Genomic DNA, 24408 nt, shown 5'->3' with positions numbered 1-24408 from the left:
GAATTTATATATTTTTTTTATGTGGCACCATGGTAAATTTTAATGCACTTTTAAAGTATCACACAACTGTAAAGTAAGGCTATGTGCACACGTTGCGGATTTGTGTGCGGATTTTTCCGCGCAGATTCTGAAAAATCCGCAGGTAAAACGCCTTGCCTTTTACCTGCGGATTTACCGCGGTTTTTGTGCGGATTTCTCCTGCATTTTTACACCTGCAGATTCCAATTATGGAGCCGGTGTAAAACACTGTGGAATCCGCACAAAGAATTTACATGCTGCGGAAAATAAACCGCAGCGTTTCCGTGCGGTATTTTCCGCATGTGAACTGCAGATTTGGTTTTCCGTACGTTTACATGGTACTGTACAAAGCATGGAAAACTGCTGCGAATCCGCAGCGTCAAATTCACTGTGGACCCGCAGCCAAATCCGCAAAGGGTGCACATACCCTAAATGACTGTGTAGTCAGTAGTGACAATCAATCACTTACCTGAATCACAAACCCTGTAATGTGTGCACTTCACATCTTCATTCCAAACGCTCATATATTCATTAGGGCCACAGGGACTGCAGGTCGTGTTTGCAATGGGAGTGCATTTGGCTTTCATGTGTGTGCCTAGGTTGAATAAATATGAGTATAAGCTACTGTAAAATGTAAATCATATCATTATGTCTAGTTAGCAGCCAACTTAATGCTGAACATGCAATTGAACCACATAAACCATGTCTCGAAAGTTAGAACTGTAAAAACTAAGCATCACACAAAGTCTTCTGAAATCAATGGGCCGTGTGTGTAATGCACAGATACGGTGGCTCCTGCAGAGAGGTATACACTTTCTGCAACTTCTGTGTGTTGTACAAAGCTATACATCAATTAAATCAGCATATTTGAAGTTAAATATATTTAACTAGTTATATTGGTTAAAGATGCAAACTGTTTCAACATGTTAGGTTTCATTGTCAAGTACAGAAGAAAAAAGGAATCATTGAAACGTTCAACTTGTTCCTGTAAACAACTAAATAATAGTAGCATTGTTCCCCCAAAATTTTTTCATTAAGTCTTATAAAAATATTAGCACACGTGCCAAAGGAAATAAGCTTCAAAAGATTTGAAACATATCACTGAAAAAGTTGCCTTAACCCCCTTCTGACCTCGGACGGGATAGTACGTCCAAGGTCAGATCCCCTGCTTTGATGCAGGGCTCCGCGGTGAGCCCGCATCAAAGCCGGGACATGTCAGCTGTTTTGAACAGCTGACATGTGCCCGTAATAGGCGCGGGCAGAATCGCGATCTGCCCGCACCTATTAACTAGTTAAATGCCGCTGTCAAACGCAGACAGCGGCATTTAACCACCGCTTCCGGCCGGGTGGCCGGAAATGATGTCATCGCCGACCCCTGTCACATGATCGGGGGTCGGCGATGCGTCAGGATGGTAACCATAGAGGTCCTAGAGACCTCTATGGTTACTGATCACTGGTGGCTGTGAGCGCCACCCTGTGGTCGGCGCTCACAGCACACCTCCATTTCTGCTACATAGCAGCGATCAGCAGATCGCTGCTATGTAGCAGAGCCGATCGTGCTGTGCCTGCTTCTAGCCTCCCATGAAAGCTATTGAAGCATGGCAAAAGTAAAAAAAAAAAGTTAAAAAAAATGTGAAAAAAAAAAAAAAAATATAAAAGTTTAAATCACCCCCCTTTCGCCCCAATCAAAATAAATCAATAAAAAAAAAATCAAATCTACACATATTTGGAATCGCTGCGCTCAGAATCGCCCGATCTATCAATTAAAAAAAAGCATTAACCTGATCGGTGCGAAACGCGCGTCGGGTGTGGTGGGTCCCCAGGAGCGCTCCATTTGGTAATTATACATTTTTGTTTTCACTTGGCAATCATATATTTTGTCATTACTACTGTAATTCTACTCCGCTGTATGAACTGCATGTATGTACATGATTAATTGCACATTGGCACTTGCCAGTTTACATTGTATTCAAAGTACTTTTACTATTATATGTGGAGATTTTGCTCTGGGGTGCCCACCTTTTGTCCTGTGCTCTAGGTGTTCACCCGCCATTGTCTATTTTTAATATTGTGATTAATAAAGATTTACTTTTTTACTTCATGCCTTTGTGTGAAGGTGGTTTGCTTTTGGTGTATCTGATCGCTAAACTGCGTAGCGAGAAAAAAATTTGAAACGCCAGAATTACGTTTTTTAGGTCGCCGCGACATTGCATTAAAATGCAATAACGGGCGATCAAAAGAACGTATCTGCACCAAAATGCTATCATTAAAAACGTCATCTCGGCACGCAAAAAATAAGCCCTCAACCGACCCCAGATCACGAAAAATGGAGACGCTATGAGTATCGGAAAATGGCGAAATTTTTTTTTTTTTAGCAAAGTTTGGAATTTTTTTTCTCCACTTAGATAAAAAATAACCTAGTCATGTTAGGTGTCTATGAACTCGTACTGACCTGGAGAATCATAGTGGCAGGTCAGTTTTAGCATTTAGTGAACCTAGCAAAAAAGCCAAACAAAAAACAAGTGTGGGATTGCACTTTTTTTTGCAATTTCACCGCACTTGGAATTTTTTCCCCGTTTTCTAGTACACAACATGCTAAAACCAATGATGTCGTTCAAAAGTACAACTCGTCCCGCAAAAAATAAGCCCTCACATGGCCAAATTGACGGAAAAATAAAAAAGTTATGGCTCTGGGAAGGAGGGGAGTGAAAAACGAACACGGAAAAACGAAAAATCCCAAGGTCATGAAGGGGTTAAAGACCAACCATTGTTTAAATTTGTATTTCATAAATCACTAGTACAGATGAAGGTAAGCAACTTAGCAATGTACAATGGTGTGAAAAAGTGTTTGCCCCCTTCCTGATTTCCTATTCTTTTGCAAGTTTGTCATACTTAAATGTTTCAGATAACCAAACAAATGTAAATATCAGACAAATATAACACAAGTAAATAAAAAACTCAGTTTTTAAAAGTCTATATTATTAATGGAAAAAGAAATCCAAAACTACAGAGCCCTGTGTGAAAAAGTGATTTCCCCCTAAAGCTGGGGTGGTAGGGCCACCCTTGCAACAACTGCAATCACGCATTTGCTATAATTGGCTATGAGTCTTTTACATTGCTCTGCAGGAATTTTGACCCACTCATATTTGTAGAATTGTTGTAATTCAGCCACATTGGAGCGTTTCCGAGCATGAACCGCCTTTTTAATGTCATGCCGCAGCATCTCAATCAGATTAAGGTCAGGACTTTGACTAGGCCACTACAAAGTCTTAATTTTGTTTTTCTTAAGCCATTCAGAGGTGGACTTGCTGGTGTGTTTTGGATTATTGTCCTGCTGCATAACTCAAGTGCTCTTCAGTTTGAGGTCACAAACAGATGACTGGACATCCTCCTTCAGGATTTTTTGGTATACAGCAAAATTCATGGTCCCATTTACCACAGTAAGTCTTCCAGGTCCTGAAGCAGCAAAACATCCCCAGACCATCACACTACCAAAACATATTTTACTTTTGGTATGATTTTCCTTTCCTTTTCTGAAATAATGTTACTTCTACACCAGATGTAATGGAACATACACCTTCCAAAAAGTTCAACTTTTATCTCACGAGTCTACAGAGTATTCTCCCAAAAGTCTTGTGGATCATTGTCACAGACATGGTTTGTGGAACTACTGTGCCATGGACCGTGGAGAGCCTGGAGGGGCGTGACTAAACGATCACCTGACTGTTCACTAGAGCCTCTGATGGTGTGGTTAGACTTGGAACCTTTGGAGCTCGAAATTTCTGGGACTTCTAGTGTTAAGTGATTTCTTGATTGAGAACAAGTGTGTCAGTAATCAGGCCTAGGTGTGGCTAGGGAATTTGAACTCTGCTTCCCAAAGATGTGATCAACCACAGTTAATTTATGTTTTAAGGTGGGTGGGGGGAGTAATCACTTTTTTCACACTGCGCCCTGTAGGTTTGGATTTCTTTTTCCCTTAATAATAAAGGCCTTCATTTAAAAGCTGCACTGTGTGTTTACATGTGTTGTCTTTGTCTAATATTTAAATTTGTTTGGTGATCTGAAACATTTAGGGTATGTGCACACGATGCAGATTTAGTGCAGAATTAGTGCAGTTCTGCAGCGGATTTTTCTGCTGCAGAAACGCTGCAGATCTGCACTGTGATTTACAGTACAATGTAAATCAATGTGAAAAAAAAAAGCTGTGCACATGGTGCAGAAAAATCCGAGCGGAAACGCTGCAGATTTCAAAGAAGTGCATGTCACTTCATTTGGGCGTTTCTGCACCCCTCCATTAATAGAAATCTGCAATGGTAAAAACTGCACAAAATCTGCATCAATTCCCCACAAAAAAAACACACTAAAATCGCATAAAAACCGCACCTGCGGATTCTGCCAGGAGATGCAGATTTAGTGCAGAAAATTCTGCACCACATTTCCTACGTGTGCACATAGCCTTAAGTGTGACAAACATGCAAAAGAATAGGGAATCATGAAGGGGGCACATACTTTTTCACACCTCTGTATCTTATCAGAAAGATCTGCTTCTTTCTCCACCTGGACTGATCATATCATTCTCAAAATTCTCAATTCATGGGTAAAATCTGTATTAAGACGTTCCCATTGCTAATATAGGAGATGGAAGCTGCTACTGATAAGATTCTATGTAGAAGGGAGGGAGGAGGAAGGTGGAGTTTGAGACAAAGCTCTTCTCTAGTCCTACCCCATCCTGTCATCTTATTCAGAAGCAACTGCCTTCTCCTATTTCAATAGCGTAACATGGATTCATCATGGATTAGAGATTTTACATGTGAATTGATAATTTTGAGAATAAATGATCAGTCCTGGTGGAGAACGAAGCATATTTTTCTGATAAGATATATTATAAAGTTTCTTCTTTTGACGCGATTTCTGAAATAAAAAATTAAAGAATGGTTACTCTTAAATATCCACGTAACCAAATAGAATATGGTCTTTGCTCTGAGTAGGAAGATTACTTTGTCACAGAGATGAGTTTGTTTTCTGTTTGGGCCTCGTACGTTTTATCCACAGTGCTTTCACATTGCTATATCATTGTTGGGTTACTTTCACACTTTCGTCGGCAGGCGGCCGTCAGAATGCGTCGATGCGACTTATATGGGTTCGTCGCTAGATTCCTGTTTCTGATGATCAGCGATGAATCTTGCGTTCATAGGCTTCCATTATAGCCAACGACGGGCAGCGCAGGACCCGTCGCTGAGCGATTTTCCAGCGTGCAGAAAAAACGTTCCTCTGAACGTTTTCTCCGCCCGACGAACAACAATTTTCCGATGGATCCAGTGCACGACGGATGAAACGGATGGCCATCCGTCACAATCCGTCACTAATACAAGTCTATGGGAAAATACAGGATCCTGCAGAAAAATTTGCAGGATCCCGTTTTTACAAAAATCGACGGATTTCGACGGGAGCTAAAAGACGAAGTGTGAAAGAGGCCTTAGCCTGTCAATATGTTCTCCAGAAAATGAAGCCCTATATACACACACCATAAAGAGATGTCTTAGCAGTTTATTTAAAACATACCAGGTGGGCATTTAGTGCAGCATCGTCCACGATTTTCATACTGCTTATGTGGATCACATTTCAGAGAGTTCTGAAAAAAACACAAGAGAACATGCTAGCATATTAAAGGGTTTCTCTGACTTCGGCAATTCATATTTTGGTAAAAGGATCACTTGACAATTAGCTTTTCAAAAAATGTTCCCCTGCTGATATTCACCCTCCCCCTCAACCCTCCAACCCACTCCCCCTTACCACCCAGCAATCATCTGTGGGGAACCTTGACAGAAACAGTTAAAGGGAACCAATCACCTAGTTATGGCTTCCCTTTTTATTTAGTAAAACTTATCAGCCACACACTGGTGATCGGTTCTCTTCATCACTCAGAATGGAAGCCATGATAGCATTAATATGGCACGTGACTGCTGCCACCCCTGATTGGCCCCAATGTAAGGCTATGTTCACATTATTGTATTTTCAGTCCTACACTAACTACACACATATGAAAACACTAGATGGTGGCCCGATTCTAACGCTTTGGGTATTCTAGAATGCACAGCCACGTAGTATATAACACAGACCACGCAGTATATAACACAGCCCATGCAGTATATTGCACAGCCCACGTAGTATGTAGCACAGCCACGTAGTATATAACACAGCGCACGCAGTATATAACACAGCCATGTATTATATTGCACAGCCCACATAGTATATAACACAGCCACGTAGTATATAACACAGCGCATGCTGTATATTACACAGCCCACGCAGTATATAACACAGCCACGTAGTATATTGCACAGTCCACGTAGTATGAAGCACAGGCACGTAGTATATAGCACAGCCCATGCAGTATATAACACAGGCACGTAGTATATAGCACAGCCCATGCAGTATATAACACAGCCCACGCAGTATATAACACAGCCCACGCAGCATATAACACAGGCCATGTCGTACATAGCAATGTGGGCACCATATCCCTGTTAAAATAAACAATTAAAATAAAAAATAGTTATATACTCACCTTCCGTCAGCCCCCGGATCCAGCCGAGGCCTTTACCGATGCTCCTCACAAAGCTACGTTCCCAGTAATGCCTGGCAGCAATAACCCGTGATCATGTAGCGGTCTCGGGAGACCGCCACGTGATCTCGAGGCGTTGCCCCAATGCATTCTTGGGATCGGAGCGCGAGAAGCAGGAAAGGCAACGGCGGACTTTGGAAGGTGAGAATATAATGTTTTTTTTGTTTTGTTTTTTTTATTATTTCTAACAATGTGTTTTTACTATTGATGCTGCATAAAAAATGAAGCAGTGTTTAATCCCCCCCCCCCCCAATATCGCTGATTGATCGTGGCCGGCCGCGACCAATCAGCGACCCAGGATTTCCGTTACAGACAGACGGAAGTTAGAACCAGACGGAAGTACCTTTTAGGTAATTATATACGAGTATAGATGTCCCTGCACAGGGGGCTAGTCAGACAAAACATGTTGTACATGCAATCAAATCTTTTATCAAAAAACGAGAACATTTTAGATAACATTAAAAATTTACTACTGAGGTTTTCCAGTAATAACATATCAGTAACAATACAACAAAATGAAAAAAAGTATAATAACCATACAAATAGAATTTAAAAAAATGTTGGGAGTGGGACAGGCAAAATCAGGATCAGGGTAACTCAGCATGACATTCAGATAATTAACATGACATATATATATATATATATATATATATATATATATATATATAAACATATGTTACTTGTCTATAGAGGTAGTAAGACTCTCATAAAGAGCCTCAAGAGGTCAGGATTCATCTAATTCAGATTCACCCATAATCTAACCAAAGCTGTAAGGTCCAAGTGAAAGGCTCCATGACTTATGCAAGGCTCCAAGGTTTATACGCAAAATATTTAGAATTGAGAGTCCTCAGTGGTTGATACCTTTTTTTCTTTCCTGTATCAGTTTTATACGCATTTATTTTTCACAGGGGCATTTTATTCATCCTATCCTTGACCATATCAGTAGAGAGGGTGCTTATCTTCCAGATGGCTGCAATATGAATTCTTGCAGTTGTGCAAATATGTTGAGTTAATTTATGGGCTTGGTTTTGATGTCAAGGGGGCTTGTTTCTCAGTAACAGCACTGAAGCTGTCCTAGAGAAAGGGAACTGTAGGGCTTCCGCTACGTAGATAAATAATTGCCGTCCAAAATTGAACTACTAAAGGGCACATTAAGAATACATGGAGGCAAGAAGTCAAGACAAAAGGGAATACTCTGGGGAAGATGTGTGAAAAGTAAATGTAACCTTGAGTGCACAGAATAAGCCCCATGCATTATTTTAATAGAGGTTTCTACTAGATGAACAGCCAGACTTTCTTTTCAAATGGTACCATCTACCTAGTAATTTTAATATTCCTAAATCTTTAATGTCAGGGGGAGGGATGTCAAGAATTGAATAAACTAAAGATATACGTCTTTGTTGAGTGTCAGGTCGGATTCAAAAGCTGTGGGGTAGGGAGACAGGACTGTTAAACAGGGACCCATCAGGAAACAAAATGAATGAAAAATTGGGGTCTTGCAAAAGAGCTCAGAAGAATGCATCTGGAGTTTATCACAAAATGAATGTTGACCCCAAGATAAACTGATATAATTTAGTCAAATTATTCACAGAACACCAAAGAATTCCCACAGCCAGTTGGCGTATTCTGGAAGCTGAGGATAAGCCATCAATACAAAAGTATTGGCTAGACCGAAAGTTTGGGGATCTTTTATTCACTGATATATAAAAACGATTGTCATACGAATTGCATATGGATGAAAAATCATTGTTTTTTTCTGGATGAAAATCAGATGACTTTTTACATGCTCTTATGAGCTTAGTCTAGGAAGAAGACAGACTCAGGCAGCACAATTCTTAAGCAGAGATGGACAGGTAGGCGAGTATAGGTTATCAGATTACGCTAGGCCATTTGCAGCATAAAAAGCGGTTGTCAGTTAAGTTATGTTAACATTTGATTCCTGAACTAAATACAACATTAAACCAAGGACAAAAAGCATCAATTATAATATAATCAAGTCAGTGCCTTCTCAGCTCACCCCACACTGTGAGGAACACTGGTTTGGTGCACCAATAAACCATTATGGTAATGTCAAGACACAGCTGTCGGATGACCCAGGACCAGGGGCGCCTTCTCTGTCTCTAACACTATGGGGGCGCCCTAGCTCACCCTGCTTCTTGGGATACTTTAGATGGCAAAGATGCTGGGGCCTCTGCTCTTGCCTCATTTCCTGAGTTAGCACTCCATCTGTTCTCTTTCCCCAACCAGGGAGGAGTGGGCGCTACTGTGCACCGTAGCACACCAACCTGATAAACAAGGCAACACAAGCAAGGGCTTAACAGAGAACTCCAGGAATACAAAATATTCACTCACCTGTAACAGAGGAATGCACTGGGGCATGGAGGTAGGGGAATAAACCAAAACAGAGAAGGATAAAGAATTAGCACGTATACAAACCAAGCAACAGTCACTAATAACTCCTTCAACTCTCCTCCTCATACGAACTCCTCTTGCACCATTAGCCATGCAGCAATTACTAGCTCTGACAATTCAGTATGGCTTCTGATGAGGCATTACATTAAATTTACAAGTACAAATGTCAATTCTGGTGGTCAGGGAGATTGGACCAGCAATGACGACAACTCTCACAGTAATGGGAGCAAAATCTGCGTCCCACATCCTTCTGTATACAGTAATTTCCAGAGAATCACACTGCTCAGAAGCAGGGATGGGAAACACAAATAGAGTATTAAGATTCATTAGAGAGAGCCATATGTGAGTTACAGTGGTGGCTGATTATGCATGCAGCTCTCACTATTCTATTGTAGGGGAATTGTGAAATGCAGCACTAAAACACCCATAGTCTTCATTGTAGAGCGTTCCATGTGTTAAAGAGTGGAACGTGCATCTCTTAGACATTTATGGCATATACTATTTATATGACACAAAAGGCAATACCTTTTTTAAGTTTAATAGTGACCCTTGGAAGTCATACAATATAAAAATGTAACCATTCAACTAGAAAAGGATGTGCTGCAGATCTCAACAAACAAAATCCACAGGTCTGCCTTAACAATCACATGGTAACTATCTAATATATAATTGCCTAGAATACTACTTCCTGCAATTTGTGCCAACTTCCTGTCCGGAGCTAATGTCCGGAGCTAATGTCCGGAGCTAATGTCCGGAGATAAGTGACGTCAACAGTGTCCAGTGTCTGATTGGTTGCCGCCTGCTGCGAGCGACCAATCAGAAACGTGCCGTACTGTGACACACTCCGCCCACCATTTTGGTGTGATTTTTGAATTTTTTCCTCACAGCAAGTTTCTACTGCGTGGAGGCGGGCCCAGTGACGTTGCTCTTCAAGCTCCTGCCGAATTTCGTCAAAAAAAACGATAATACCATTTACCAAAACTATATATATTTAGTTGTGAAGTGGTTCAGTGACATTTTCACACCAATTTTGAACTTTTGTTTGGTGTTTTCTCCATATACTGCCTATTATTCACTGACTGTTATACTGACAGACTGCCGTTTATTAACCTCTTCTTTGCCACATTGGGTATATTGCTCTATTATTTGCCACATAAGGACATTGTCCATTATTGCCCAGCAATTTCTCTGCAATATAAACTGCCTATTTATTAATATCCGCATTCCTGCAAAGAACTATTGCCTATTATTAACTGGCTATTTTCCTACTACCTGACACTGCCTCTTATTAACCTGTTGTTTGCCACCACCACGCTTAAAGCTGTTTAGCTTAGCCAACATGAGCTCTAATAGTAAGGATACTAATGACACAGAGCCCAAAGCTGCTGATGGCGCACGTAAGATTAGGTCTGATAGAAAGTATACTAATAATGCAGAGCTGGTGAGTGCAGCCATTTTTTGTTCTTTCTTACTATTATTTATTAATTGTATTATTCTTACATTTGAATAAATAAAGTATATATGGATTCTAGACTCCCGATTCTTTAGAATCGGGCTGCCATCTAGTCTAATATATAATTGCCTAGAATACTACTTCCTGCTAATGTCCGGAGCTAATGTCCGGAGCTAATGTCCGGAGATAAGTGACGTCAACAGTGTCCAGTGTCTGATTGGTTGCCGCCTGCTGCGAGCGACCAATCAGAAACGTGCCGTACTGTGACACACTCCGCCCGCCATTTTGGTGTGATTTTTGAATTTTTACCTCACAGCAAGTTTCTACTGCGTGGAGGCGGGCCCAGTGACGTTGCTCTTCAAGCTCCTGCCGAATTTCGTCAAAAAAATGATAATACCATTTACCAAAACTATATATATTTAGTTGTGAAGTGGTTCAGTGACATTTTCACACCAATTTTGAACTTTTGTTTGGTGTTTTCTCCATATACTGCCTATTATTCACTGACTGTTATACTGAGAGACTGCCGTTTATTAACCTCTTCTTTGCCACATTGGGTATATTGCTCTATTATTTGCCACATAAGGACATTGTCCATTATTGCCCAGCAATTTCTCTGCAATATAAACTGCCTATTTATTAATATCTGCATTCCTGCAAAGAACTATTGCCTATTATTAACTGGCTATTTTCCTACTACCTGACACTGCCTCTTATTAACCTGTTGTTTGCCACCACCACGCTTAAAGCTGTTTAGCTTAGCCAACATGAGCTCTAATAGTAAGGATACTAATGACACAGAGCCCAAAGCTGCTGATGGCGCACGTAAGATTAGGTCTGATAGAAAGTATACTAATAATGCAGAGCAAAAAGACGCCGATGCCGCACGTAAGCGCAAACAGCGTGCTAACAAGAGTACAGAGGATAGATGCAAGCGCATGGACACTGTTAAGTATACGAATGACACAGAGTCCAAAGCTTATGATGGCGCACGTAAGATCAGGTCTGATATAAAGTATGGTAATGATGCAGAGAGAAAAGCCGCCGATGCCGCACGTAAGCGCAAACAGCGTGCTAAGTCTGATGTCTTTCATCCCTCCCCTCATAAGCATGTTCATGGATCCTGTGTAACTGTACCTTAAATAACAAGAATTGTCAAGAGCTGGTGAGTGCAGCCATTTTTTGTTCTTTCTTACTATTATTTATTAATTGTATTATTCTTACATTTGAATAAATAAAGTATATATGGATTCTAGACTCCCGATTCTTTAGAATCGGGCTGCCATCTAGTCTACTATACAATTGTCTAAGGGTCACTTCCGTCTTTCTGTCTGTCACGGATATTCATTGGTCGCGGCCTCTGTCTGTCATGGAAATCCAAGTCGCTGATTGGTCGTTGCAAAACGCCCACGACCATTGCCACGACCAATCAGCGACAGCCACAGTCTGGCAGCGAAATGGCCGCTGCTTTAGTGCCCTGCAGTCAGCGCTGAGCGCTCACACAGGGTTAATGCCAGCGTTAACGGACCGCGGTGTAACGCACTCTATGTTATATACTACATGGCTCTGCTATATACTACGTGGCTGACTAATATACTACATACCTGTGCAATACACTACGTGGCTGTGTTATATACTACATAGCACTGCTATATACTACGTACGTTGTGTTATATACTACGTAGCTGTCTTATATACTACGTAGCTATGCTATATACTACGTCAGTTGTGTTATATACTACGTCACTGTGCAATATAGTACGTAGCCTGTGCTATATACTACCTACATATTCTAGAATACCCGATACGTTAGAATCGGGCCACCATCTAGTATGAAATATATAAGTATTCAATGGTCAGCATTCAGCACCTTTCCCAAAAAAGAACAAGGAACATTGTAGTAACTTTATCCTAGTTTTTCTTATTGATGGTTCACAAGAGCGCATGCAAAATCATCCATTTTACATCGGTCTTTTGGCAAACTCAAAATGAGCCTTACAATTTGTGTGTGTAAGTAAAAGCTTTTTTTCTGCCCACTCTTCCATAAAGGCCACCTCTATGGATTGTGCGACTTATTGTGCACGTATGGACATATGGACAGTCTCTGCTTGGGAACTCTGCAGCTCCTTCAGGATTACTTTTGATGTCTGTGCTGCCTCTCTGATTAATGCCCTCCTTGCTCGGGCTGAGAGTTTTGGTGAGCTGCCTCCTCTTGGCAGATTTGTTGTGGTATCATGTTCTTTCCATTTGATGATAATGGATTTGATGGTGCTCTAGAGTATCATCAGAGATTGGTATTTTTTGTTCTTTAAAATCCCAACCCTGACTTGAACTTCTCAACATCTTTGCTCCTGACTTGTCTAACAGGCCTGTTAACTTCAGAAATGGTGTGTATATTGACAGACCATGTGACACTTAAATTGCAAACAGGTGGCATGCAGGGGAGATGTGTGCCACTGCTAATCACTCCTCTGAAATGTAAGCTGAGACAGGCTAGAACATTCAGAGACTTCAGGTGCGTTTTGAAAAAAAACAAAAACAAAAATAAACAGTGGCATAACATCAAAAGAAGGAAATTGTACTCACGATCTCTTAAAACTTCAATGTAAAGGATATTTTGGTTAGAAAATTTGAGTCCATAAGATAGTTTCAAAATGTGGGGATTGTTCTATTTGTTCTTTATATTTAACTTTAACCAAACAGCTCCAGATAGGGGGCATTTCACATGTAGTCAGGGATTTCATTACCTGTAGAGCATGTTATGTAGTTTACATTATTTTTTGTCCCTTTGAATTGTTTTACATAGGAAAGACCATCAGGCCATTATTTGTCTGCCCCAGAGAGCATCATAGATCAATCACCAAAATGGCTCCCGTTCTCTGATAGAACACATACAAGATAAGAATGATTCAAACGCCAATGCAATTTCCTTCTTCTTGTGATGTGCATAAAGGTTGACTTCCTTTCACTAAGCATGTGACTTATGAAAGAAATTGCTTGCACCAGAAATTTTTAGGGTATGTGCACACGTTGCAGATTTGCCTGCGTATTTTTCTGCACTAAATCCGCAGCTCTTGGCTGAAAACGCAGGTGCGTTTATGCGCTTTTTTCACATTTTTGAAAGCTAAATAAAGATGTATTATTGAACAAAAAAAAGATTTATGATGTCATTTCTTGTCCAACCTCCTCTTTTACATTTATCCAACCCACCCTCCATTACACACAGATAAACAGATAGATAGACAGATAGATAGAAGGAATGCGATAGATAGAAGGAATGAGATAGATAGATAGATAGATAGATAGATAGATAGATAGCAGGAATTAGCTAGATGGATAGAAAGATCTATACAAAGATCGATAGATATTATCTATCTATAGATCTATCTATCTAGCTCATTCTTTCTATCTATTCTATCTATCATCTATCTCATTCCTTCTATCATCTATCTCATTTCTTCTATCTATCTATTATATCTATCATCTATCTCATTCCTTCAATAGACACAGACAGAAGGAATGAGATAGATGATAGATTGAATGAGATAGATAAATAGATCTATACATAGATCGATAGATATTATCTTTCTATAGATCTATCTGTCATCTATCTATCTATCTAGCTCATTCTTTCTATCTATTCTATCTATCATCTATCTCATTTCTTCTATCTATCTATTATATCCATCATCTATCTCATTCCTTCTATCTATCTCATTCCTTCTATCTATCTATCATCTATCTCATTTCTTCTATCTATCTATTATATCTATCTCTCATTCCTTCTATCAATAGATAGATGGAAGGAATGGGATAGATAAATAGATATATCTATACATAGATCGATAGATATTATCTATCTATAGATCTATCTGTCATCTATCTATCTAGCTCATTCTTTCTATCTATCTATCTATCTATCTATAGCTATCTCATTCCTTCTATCCATCTATTATATCTATCATCTATCTATCTATCTATCTATCTATCTATCTATCTATCTCATTCATATCATAGATAGATAGATGGAAGGAATGGGATATAGATAGATAGATGGAAGGAATGAGATAAATATATCTATGGATAGATGTAGTATATCTATGGATAGATGTAGATAGATATATGGATAGATATATCTATCTATCCATATATCTATCTACATCTATCCATAGATATATTTATCTCATTCCTTCTATCTATCTATCTATCTATCTATCTATCTATCTATCTATCTATCTATCTATCTATTATCCAGAAAAACGATGGCAGCACTATCTAGCTATCTATCTATCTACAGTCATGGCCAAAATTTTTGAGAATGACACCAAAATTATATTTTCACATGATCTGCTGCCCTCTGGTTTTTATTAGTGTTTGTCTGATGTTTATATCACATACAGAAATATAATTGCAATCATATTATGAGTACCAATAGGTTATATTGACAGTTAGAATGAGTTAATGCAGCTAGTCAATATTTGCAGTGTTGACCCTTCTTCTTCAAGACCTCTGCAATTCTCCCTGGCATGCTCTCAATCAACTTCTGGACCAAATCCTGACTGATAGCAGTCCATTCTTGCATAATCAATGCTTGCATTTTGCCAAAATTTGTTGGTTTTTGTTTGTTCACCCGTCTCTTGATGATTGACCACAAGTTCTCAATGGGATTAAGATCTGGGAAGTTTCCAGGCCATGGACCCAAAATCTCTATGTTTTGTTCCATGAGCCATTTAGTTATCACCTTTGCTTTATGGCAAGGTGCTCCATCATGCTGGAAAAGGCATTGTTGGGCGCCAAACTGCTCTTGGACAGTTGGGAGAAGTTGCTCTTGGAGGACATTCTGGTACCATTCATTATTCATGGCTGTGTTTTTAGGCAAGACTGTGAGTGAGCCGATTCCCTTGGCTGAGAAGCAACCCCACAGATGAATGGTTTCAGGATGCTTTACAGTTGGCATGAGACAAGACTGGTGGTAGCGCTCACCTCTTCTTCTCCGAATAAGCTGTTTTCCAGATGTCCCAAACAATCGAAAAGGGGATTCATCAGACAAAATGACTTTGCCCCAGTCCTCAGCAGTCCACTCCCTGTACCTTTTGCAGAATATCAGGCGGTCCCTGATGTTTTTTCTCGAGAGAAGTGGCTTCTTTGCTGCCCTCCTTGAAACCAGGCCTTGCTCAAAGAGTCTCCGCCTCACAGTGCGTGCAGAAGCACTCACACCAGCCTGCTGTCATTCCTGAGCAAGCTCGGCACTGCTGGTAGTCCGATCCCGCAGCTGAAACAGTTTTAAGATATGGTCCTGGCGCTTGCTGGTCTTTCTTGGGCGCCCTGGAGCCTTTTTGACAACAATGGAAGCTCTCTCCTTGAAGTTCTTGATGATGCGATAGATTGTTGACTGAGGTGCAATCTTTGTAGCTGCGATACTCTTCCCTATTAGGCCATTTTTGTGCAGTGCAATGATGGCTGCACGTGTTTCTTTAGAGATAACCATGATTAACTGAAGAGAAACAATGATACCAAGCACCAGCCTCCTTTTAAAGTGTCCAGTGATGTCATTCTTACTTAATCATGACTGATTGATCGCCAGCCCTGTCCTCATCAACACCCACACCTGTGTTAATGGATCAATCACTAAAACGATGTTAGCTGCTCCTTTTAAGGCAGGACTGCAATGATGTTGAAATGTGTTTTGGGGGTTAAAGTTCATTTTCTGGGCAAATATTGACTTTGCAAATACAGTAATTGCTGTTAAGCTGATCACTCTGACATTCAGGAGTATATGCAAATTGCCATTAGAAAAAATGAAGCAGTAGACTTTGGAAAAATTAATATTTGTCTCATTCTCCAAATTTTTGTCCATGACTGTATCTATCTATCTATCTATAGATAGAAGGATTGAAATAGATATATAGATAGATCTACATATAGATAGATCTATAGATACTGTATATGAATAGATAGATCTATGGATAGATCTATCTATGGATAGATGTAGATGGATATATGGATAGTTAGGCTACTTTCACACATCAGTTTTTTCCGTCTGGCAGGATCCGGCGAATTTTTGAAAAAACTGATCTATTGCAAATAGTAAAAAACTGATGCAACTGATCCGTTTTTTTTTAGAGAGAGAAAACGGAAAATGTGCATGATTTCAATGGAAAAAAATGCATGAAAAAACGAATTCGGAGGCCGGATTCATCATTTCACATCTCAGTTTCATATGTTTTTTGCAGGATCCATCACTGTGCGTTTTTTCGCCAGACAGAAAAAACGTTCTGTCCACCGCAAACAGCTTTTTTTGACGGATCCGGCAAAAAACGGATGAAAAGTGTGGCCATCAGGCGCAATCTGGTGCCAATACAACTCAATGAGAAAAAAACTGATCCTTTTTTTCAAAACTCGCTGAACTTTGCCTGACGGCAAAAAACCTGATGTGTGAAAGTAGCCAGATAGATATATGGATAGATATATATATGTATCTATAGATAGATATATCCATAGATATACAGTTGTGGCCAAAAGTATTGACACCCCTGCTATTCTGTCAGATAATACTCAGTTTCTTCCTGAAAATGACTGCAAACACAAATTCTTTGTTATTATTATTATCTTCATTTAATTTGTCTTAGGGCTCTTTTCCATTTGCGAGAAAACGTCCGTGTTTCGCATGTGAAAACCAAGATCTGGTAACGGCACTCCAGAGCGGAGCGTGCGGCTGCATAGCAACACATGGAGCTGCACGCTAAGCTCCCAAGTGCCGGCGCCAGAGCTTGGTTTTCACATGCGAGACAAAAACGTGTTTCTCGCAAATGGAGAAGAGCCCTAAAATGAAAAAACACAAAAAGAATTGTCCTAAAGCCAAATTGGATATAATTCCACACCAAACATAAAAAGGGGGTGGACAAAAGTATTGGCACTGTTCGAAAAATCATGTGATGCTTCTCTAATTTGTGTAATTAACAGCATCTGTAACTTATCTGTGGCACCTAACAGGTGTTGGCAATAACTAAATCACACTTGTAGCCAGTTGACATGGATTAAAGTTAACTCAACCTCTGTCCTGTGTCCTTGTGTGTACCACATTGAGCATGGAGAAAAGAAAGAAGACCAAAGAACTGTCTGAGGACTTGAGAATCCAAATTGCAAGGAAGCATGAGCAATCTCAAGGCTACAAATCCATCTCCAAAGACTTGCATGTTCCTGTGTCTACCATGCGCAGTGTCATCAAGAAGTTTAAAGCCCTTGGCACTGTGGCTAACCTCCCTAGATGTGGACGTAAAAGAAAAATTGACAAGAGATTTCAACGCAAGATTGTGCGGATGTTGGATAAAGAACCTCGACTAACATCCAAACAAGTTCAGGCTGCCCTGCAGTCCGAGGGTACAACAGTGTCAACCCGTACTATCCGTCGGCGTCTGAATGAAAAGGGACTGTATGGTAGGAGACCCAGGAAGACCTCACTTCTTACCCCGAGACATAAAAAAGACAGGGTGGAGTTTGCCAAAACTTACCTGAAAAAGCCTAAAACGTTTTGGAAGAATGTTCTCTGGTCAGATGAGACAAAAGTAGAGCTTTTTAGGCAAAGGCATCAACATAGAGTTTACAGGAGAAAAAAAGAGGCATTCAAAGAACACGGTCCCTACAGTTAAACATGGCGGAGGTTCCCTGATGTTTTGGGGTTGCTTTGCTGCCTCTGGCACTGGACTGCTTGACCGTGTGCATGGCATTATGAAGTCTGAAGACTACCAACAAATTTTGCAGCATAATGTAGGGCCCAGTGTGAGAAAGCTGGGTCTCCCTCAGAGGTCATGGGTCTTCAGGCAGGACAATGACCCAAAACACACTTCAAAAAAGCACTAGAAAATGGTTTAAGAGAAAGCACTGGAGACTTCTAAGGTGGCCAGCAATGAGTCCAGACCTGAATTCCATAGAACACCTGTGGAGAGATCTAAAAATGGCAGTTTGGAGAAGGCACCCTTCAAATATCAGGGACCTGGAGCAGTTTGCCAAAGATGAATGGTCTAAAATTCCAGCAGAGCATTGTAAGAAACTCATTGATGGTTACCGGAAGCGGTTGGTCACAGTTATTTTGGCTAAAGGCTGTGCAACCAAGTATTAGGCTGATGGTGCCAATACTTTTGTCTGCCTATTTTTGGAGTTTTGTGTGAAATGATCAATGTTTTGCTTTTTGCTTCATTCTCTTTTGTGTTTTTTCATTTAAGACAAATTAAATGAAGATAATAATTACAAAGAATTTGTGATTGCAATCATTTTCAGGAAGAAACTGAGTATTATCTGACAGAATTGCAGGGGTGTCAATAATTTTGGCCACAACTGTATAATAGCAAGGCCGATGTTGATTAATGAACGTTTAATAAAAAAAAAAAAAGGAAAAAAAGTGTTGTGGGCTCCCGCGCAATTTTCTGCGCCAGAGGGGGAAAGTCGAAGGCCAGGGGCCAATATTTGTAGACTGGGAAGGGGGTAATACCCATGGCCCCTTCCCAGGCTATGAATATCAGCCCGCAGCTGTCTTCGTAGCCCTTACTGGCTATTAAAATAGGGGGACCCTAAAAAAAAAATGATGTGGGGTCCCCCTATATTTTATAGCTAGAAAAGCTAGTTGTGTATGTGGGTTTTTTTTACATTCAACACATTAGCCGGATGATGGGACTACTACTGTCCCATCATTGGCTAATGTATCAATCACTGTAACTGTAGCAGGCATGCCTGCATGCACACACACACCCCCAAGACCCCCCTGACAGCCCGCACAGACCCCCGACAGCCACGACAGACCCCCGACAGTTATGGCAGACCCCGACAGCCCCACACACACCCCCGGAAGACCCTCGACAGTCACGGCAGACCCCCGACAGCCCCGCACAGACCCCCGACAGCCCCGCACAGAGTTCGGCACAGACCCCCGACAGCCCTGCATAGAGCCGCGACCGCCCGCAGGCCCCGCACACATACACGCACACAGTCACCACCCACACTCCCCTCACACACTCCCTCCTCCCGATCTGCAGCGTTTCCCCCAGAGCTAAACCGCAGATCTTTTTTAGATCTGCGGTTTTGCTGTGGATGTGTCCGACTCAATGCAAGTCAATGGGTGCAGAAACGCTGCAGATCCGCACAAAGAATTAACATGCTACGTAAAAAACAATGCTGCGTTTCCGCACGTTTTTCTCCGCAGCATGAGCACAGCGGATTGGGTTTACATGGTACTGTAAACCGCATGGGAAACTGTTGCAGATTCGCAGCATCAAAATTGCCGCAAATCCACGGGAAAAACCGCAACGTCTGCACATACCCTTAGGGGCTTCATCACAAAATGGGCAAATAAATATGTACATGCCAATTTTCAGTTATTTGATCTCATAAATTTAATTTATGTATAAAATTTAGGGTCCCTCATCATAGGTATACTCTTCCACATATACAGGGGCACTACTGCAGCGATATTCAACATGGGTAAGCATTAACTTTATCTACTATGATTCCATGGGCTCTTTATCAGCGAAGGACAATATTGAAATACAACCCGTATAGTCTACAGATATTTGCAGCTGGTTAGAAAATACTATTAAAACATAGCTTTTATTATTATACGCTAAAATCACTATATTACCACGTGGTTACAAAGTGCCGGTGCTCACAACATAGTGCAAAACATAAAACCGTAAGAAAATCTTGGCAAACCACACATATGCCTCTTTCCCAGGGTTAGTAGAATTTTAGCCCTTTATTGGGTATAGCAGATAATGGAGATACCACATCAGTCCCCTTTACTATTGCTTGTTACCTCTGAGGGGCGTTTTTTCTTTCAGCACCTTCCCTGGCAATGCTCAATGCTCACCGATGTATGCTGCTAAGATGTCAGTACCCCCCTGATGAATATTATTATGAAACGTTGGGAGACATCAGCTCTAGAGGGATTGAGGAACGGAGTGCTACGTTGCACTTATCAAAGAGAAGGATCCCTGGCACTCTGAAAAGGCACCGCTGGGAAGACCCGGTCCCATGGATGAGTATAAACCTTAACATATTTTGATATAAATCCATTCGATGCACCAATTGAACATATACCTACCAGTGTATTGAGAGGGGTATATATGTATTCCGGAAGCATCTATGGTTTAATAACATGAGAGAGGTTTCTGTATTCCTCTGTTTATTTATGGAGCATGCGTTTTATGTGTAAACACCATATGCAGTAATAAGTGACAGCAAGAGGATCCGCTGTGTTTTCTGGGCATATGCCAGCATGTACATTGGTTTGTTGGTCTAAACCAGACGGATTTTGGTCACATTACTAGGTTAACTGTGGGGTGAAATGTATAGCACTCTTTCCGTGTCCAGGGAAGGTGCTGAAAGAAAAAACGCCCCTCAGAGGTAACAAGCAATAGTAAAGGGGACTGATGTGGTATCTCCATTATCTGCTATACCCAATAAAGGGCTAAAATTCTACTAACCCTGGGAAAGAGGCATATGTGTGGTTTGCCAAGATTTTCTTACGGTTTTATGTTTTGCACTATGTTGTGAGCACCGGCACTTTGTAACCACGTGGTAATATAGTGATTTTAGCGTATAATAATAAAAGCTATGTTTTAATAGTATTTTCTAACCAGCTGCAAATATATGATTCCATGGGCGTCTAAGTGAAACTAGGCTCTTATCATCCAGGTTTATATACATAACATTAGGACCTTAAATGATTTTTATGTGAGTTTTTTTACTTGACCAAGGTTACAATTTTTTATGGTACTAGCATGCTTCCCACGAGATACATAACTACATTCCTGCTGCTTAAATATGGAATTTTGTCAGAGTCTTTTTGATATCCTCATATGGTATTTTTGTATTGTTTTAAAATTGTTTTTCAATAAACTTTATTGATTTTATTATATTTTTGTGTGTCATAGTGGTCTGTGAGTGCTTCAATGCACTCATATTTTGGTAATATTATAAATTTAATTTATGTATAAAATTTAGGGTCCCTCATCATAGGTATACTCTTTCACATATACAGAGGGGGAAATAAGTATATAATTCCCTTGCTGATTTTGTAAGCTTACCCACTGACAAAGACATGAACAGTCTATAGTTTTAAGGGTAGATTAATTTTAACATTGAGAGATAGAATATCAAAGATAAAATCCAGAAAATCACATTGTATAAATTATATACATTTATTTGCATTTTGCAGTGAGAAATAAGTATTTGATCCTCTACCAACCATTAAGCGTTCTGGCTCATCCAGACCTGTTAGACGCTCCTAATCACCTCGTTACATGCATTAAAGGCAGCGGTCTTAGGCTAAGTACACATTTGCGTTCGGCAGCCCTGCGTAAGGCTGCATACTTTTTCCCTTCATATCCGCACAGCTACGCATGCGTTTTGCGTACCTATCTTTAACAGTGGGTACGCATGGACATGTTTGTCTGCAGATGCCTCTGCGTGCGTCGTTTTGACGTGCCGCCGACCGCACGGGAACCTAACAAGACAGGTACACAAGATGCAAGACTGCTGTCCACAGACTCAATTAATCAGTCAGACTCAACCTCTACAACAGGGACAAGACCAAAGAGCTTTCTAAGGCTGTCAGGGACAAGATCGTAGACCTGCACAAAGCAGGAATGGGCTACAAAACCATAAGTAAGACGCTGGGTGAGGAGACAACGGTTGGTGCCATAGTAAGAAAATGGAAGAAATACAAAGTGACTGTCAATCGACATCGATATGGGACACCATGCAAGATCTTACCTCAAGGGGTATCCTTGATCATGAGGAAGGTGAGAGATCAGCCTAAAATTACACGGGGGAACTTGTTAATGATCTCAAGGCAGCTGAGACCACAGTCACCAAGAAAGACATTGGTAACACATTACGCCGTAAAGATTTAAAATCCTGCAGTGCCCGCAAGGTCCCCCTGCTCAAGAAGGTACATGTGCAGGCCTGTCTGAAGCTTGCCAATGAACAACTGGATGATTCTGTGAGTGATTGGGAGAAGGTGCGGTGCTCAGATGAGACAAAAATTAAGGTTTTTGGCATTAACTCAACTCGCCGTGTTTGGGGGAAGACAAATGCTGCCTATGACCCAAAGAACACCATCCCCACTGTCAAGCATAGAGGTGTTTTGGGGGGTCTTTGCTAAGGCCACAAGACTACTTCACCACATCAATGGAAGAATGGATGTAGCCATTTACGATAAAATCCTAAGTGACAACCTCCTTCACTACGCTAAGACATTAAAAATAGGTCGTGGCTGAGTCTTTCAGCAAGACAATGACCCAAAACATACAGTCAAGGCAACAATGGAGTGGCTCAAAAACACATTAAGGTCATGGAGTGGACTAGCCAATCTCCAGACCTTAATACCATAGAAAACTTATAGAAGGAGTTGAAGCTCTGAGTTACCAAGCGACAGCCTCAAAATCTTAATGATTTAGAGATGATCTGCAAAGAGTAGTGGACCAAAAATCCTCCTCACATGTGCGCAAACCTCATCATCAGCTACAAAAAACATCTGACTGCTTGCTGTGCTTGCTAACAAGGGTTAAGTCTTGTTAGCCAGAAGAATCAAATACTTAATCTCACTGAAAAATGCAAATACATTTATATAAATGTATACAATGTGATTTTCTGGATTTTATTTTTGATATTCTATCTCGCAATGTTAAAATTAACCTACACTTAAAATTATAGACTATTCATGTCTTTGTCATTGGGCTAACAAAATCAGCAAGGGATCAAATACTTTCCCCCACTGTATATGTGGAAGAGGGACCCTCAATTTTATGCATAAATTAAATTTATTATTATTTATTTATATAGCACCATTAATTCCATGGTGCTGTACATGGGAAAGGGGTTATGAGAAATAACTGAAAATTGGCATGTGCAAAGATGTCCAAAAATATTCACTATGGTTCTGAAACTCAGAACCCTAATATCTCTATATACTCCCATTCCCATAATGAGTCCACTTCGACTAGTGGATGAAACGCATCAGGAGGGAATTAAGGGACATCTTCTAAGACATGACCACACTTGGGTACTGTCCTTGTCAGGACAGGAGACTACGGGAGACTGGCACGGGGCATGACAGGGCAGCCAATGCAACATACCGCTTCCCCTGGTTTCCTTATTGGAAGCATAGCCTTTTCCAGGACATCAAAGGGGTGAGACCAAACTATTTATTATCTGAACTGGTATTTTTGAGCACTTTCTTTATGGTATTGTTCATAAATGTGTTCCCCTGTTTTTATTTGATTACACCTTAAAAGTTAGGTTTTATTATCCTACTAATATTATTCCTTGCTTTATAAAAATAAAGATTATTATTAATATTATTATAGAATCTAAAAAGCTAGAAGGACCGATTCATCAAATTAACTTATAGGTGGGGCTAGGTACAAATTTTGCACCAGAGCCCTCCAGACTCTAGTTATCCTACTGAATAGCTAGTACATTTAAATCATGCAAAAAAAAAATCAACACATGTTCACCAAAAAAACGCATGTGCTTATGTCTTAGGTGTGGGTATTGTTTCTGCTTTCCCAGCACTATTATGGACGTTTTCTTCACTATTGTTTCTCACCTTCACAATGTTATGCTGTTTCTATTAGTGTGACAGACAGGTTATTAAGTGGAAGAGCTATATAACTATATAACAGGGTATTTCCATGGAACACTGTGTCACTGACCTATGGGCGTCTCACCCTCAACCTGAACACATGGAGGTACAGTCAAGAATATTAAACCGATAATGGAAAGAGAGCTCTCATCACCTTTTATGTCAGTTTTCATCTATGGGTGAACGCTTTCATTTTGCTTCCCAGAAGTATGACTCAGAGAAAAGTAAAATAAGTAACACAAGATCCTTTTCCATATGGCA

At 40.5% G+C, this 24408-nt stretch overlaps 1 protein-coding gene across 1 annotated transcript in view; it reads right to left on the bottom strand.

Annotated features, from left to right (window-relative positions):
- Window positions 1–24408, bottom strand: part of TNFRSF11A (TNF receptor superfamily member 11a) — a 203780-nt gene that overhangs the window by 76855 nt on the left and 102517 nt on the right. The window contains exons 2-3 of the mRNA XM_069730634.1: window positions 5581–5650; window positions 488–613 (exon numbers count right to left, since the gene is read on the bottom strand). Coding sequence (XP_069586735.1) covers window positions 488–613; window positions 5581–5650 — 196 coding nt within the window. The remainder of the gene's footprint in view (window positions 1–487; window positions 614–5580; window positions 5651–24408) is intronic.

The sequence above is a fragment of the Ranitomeya imitator genome, chromosome 6 (genome assembly GCF_032444005.1).
Source record: "Ranitomeya imitator isolate aRanImi1 chromosome 6, aRanImi1.pri, whole genome shotgun sequence".
In the NCBI taxonomy this organism is placed as follows: Eukaryota; Metazoa; Chordata; class Amphibia; order Anura; family Dendrobatidae; genus Ranitomeya; species Ranitomeya imitator.
The sequence above is the reverse complement of the archived record's forward strand: the minus strand, read 5'-3'. Positions and strand labels throughout refer to the sequence as shown.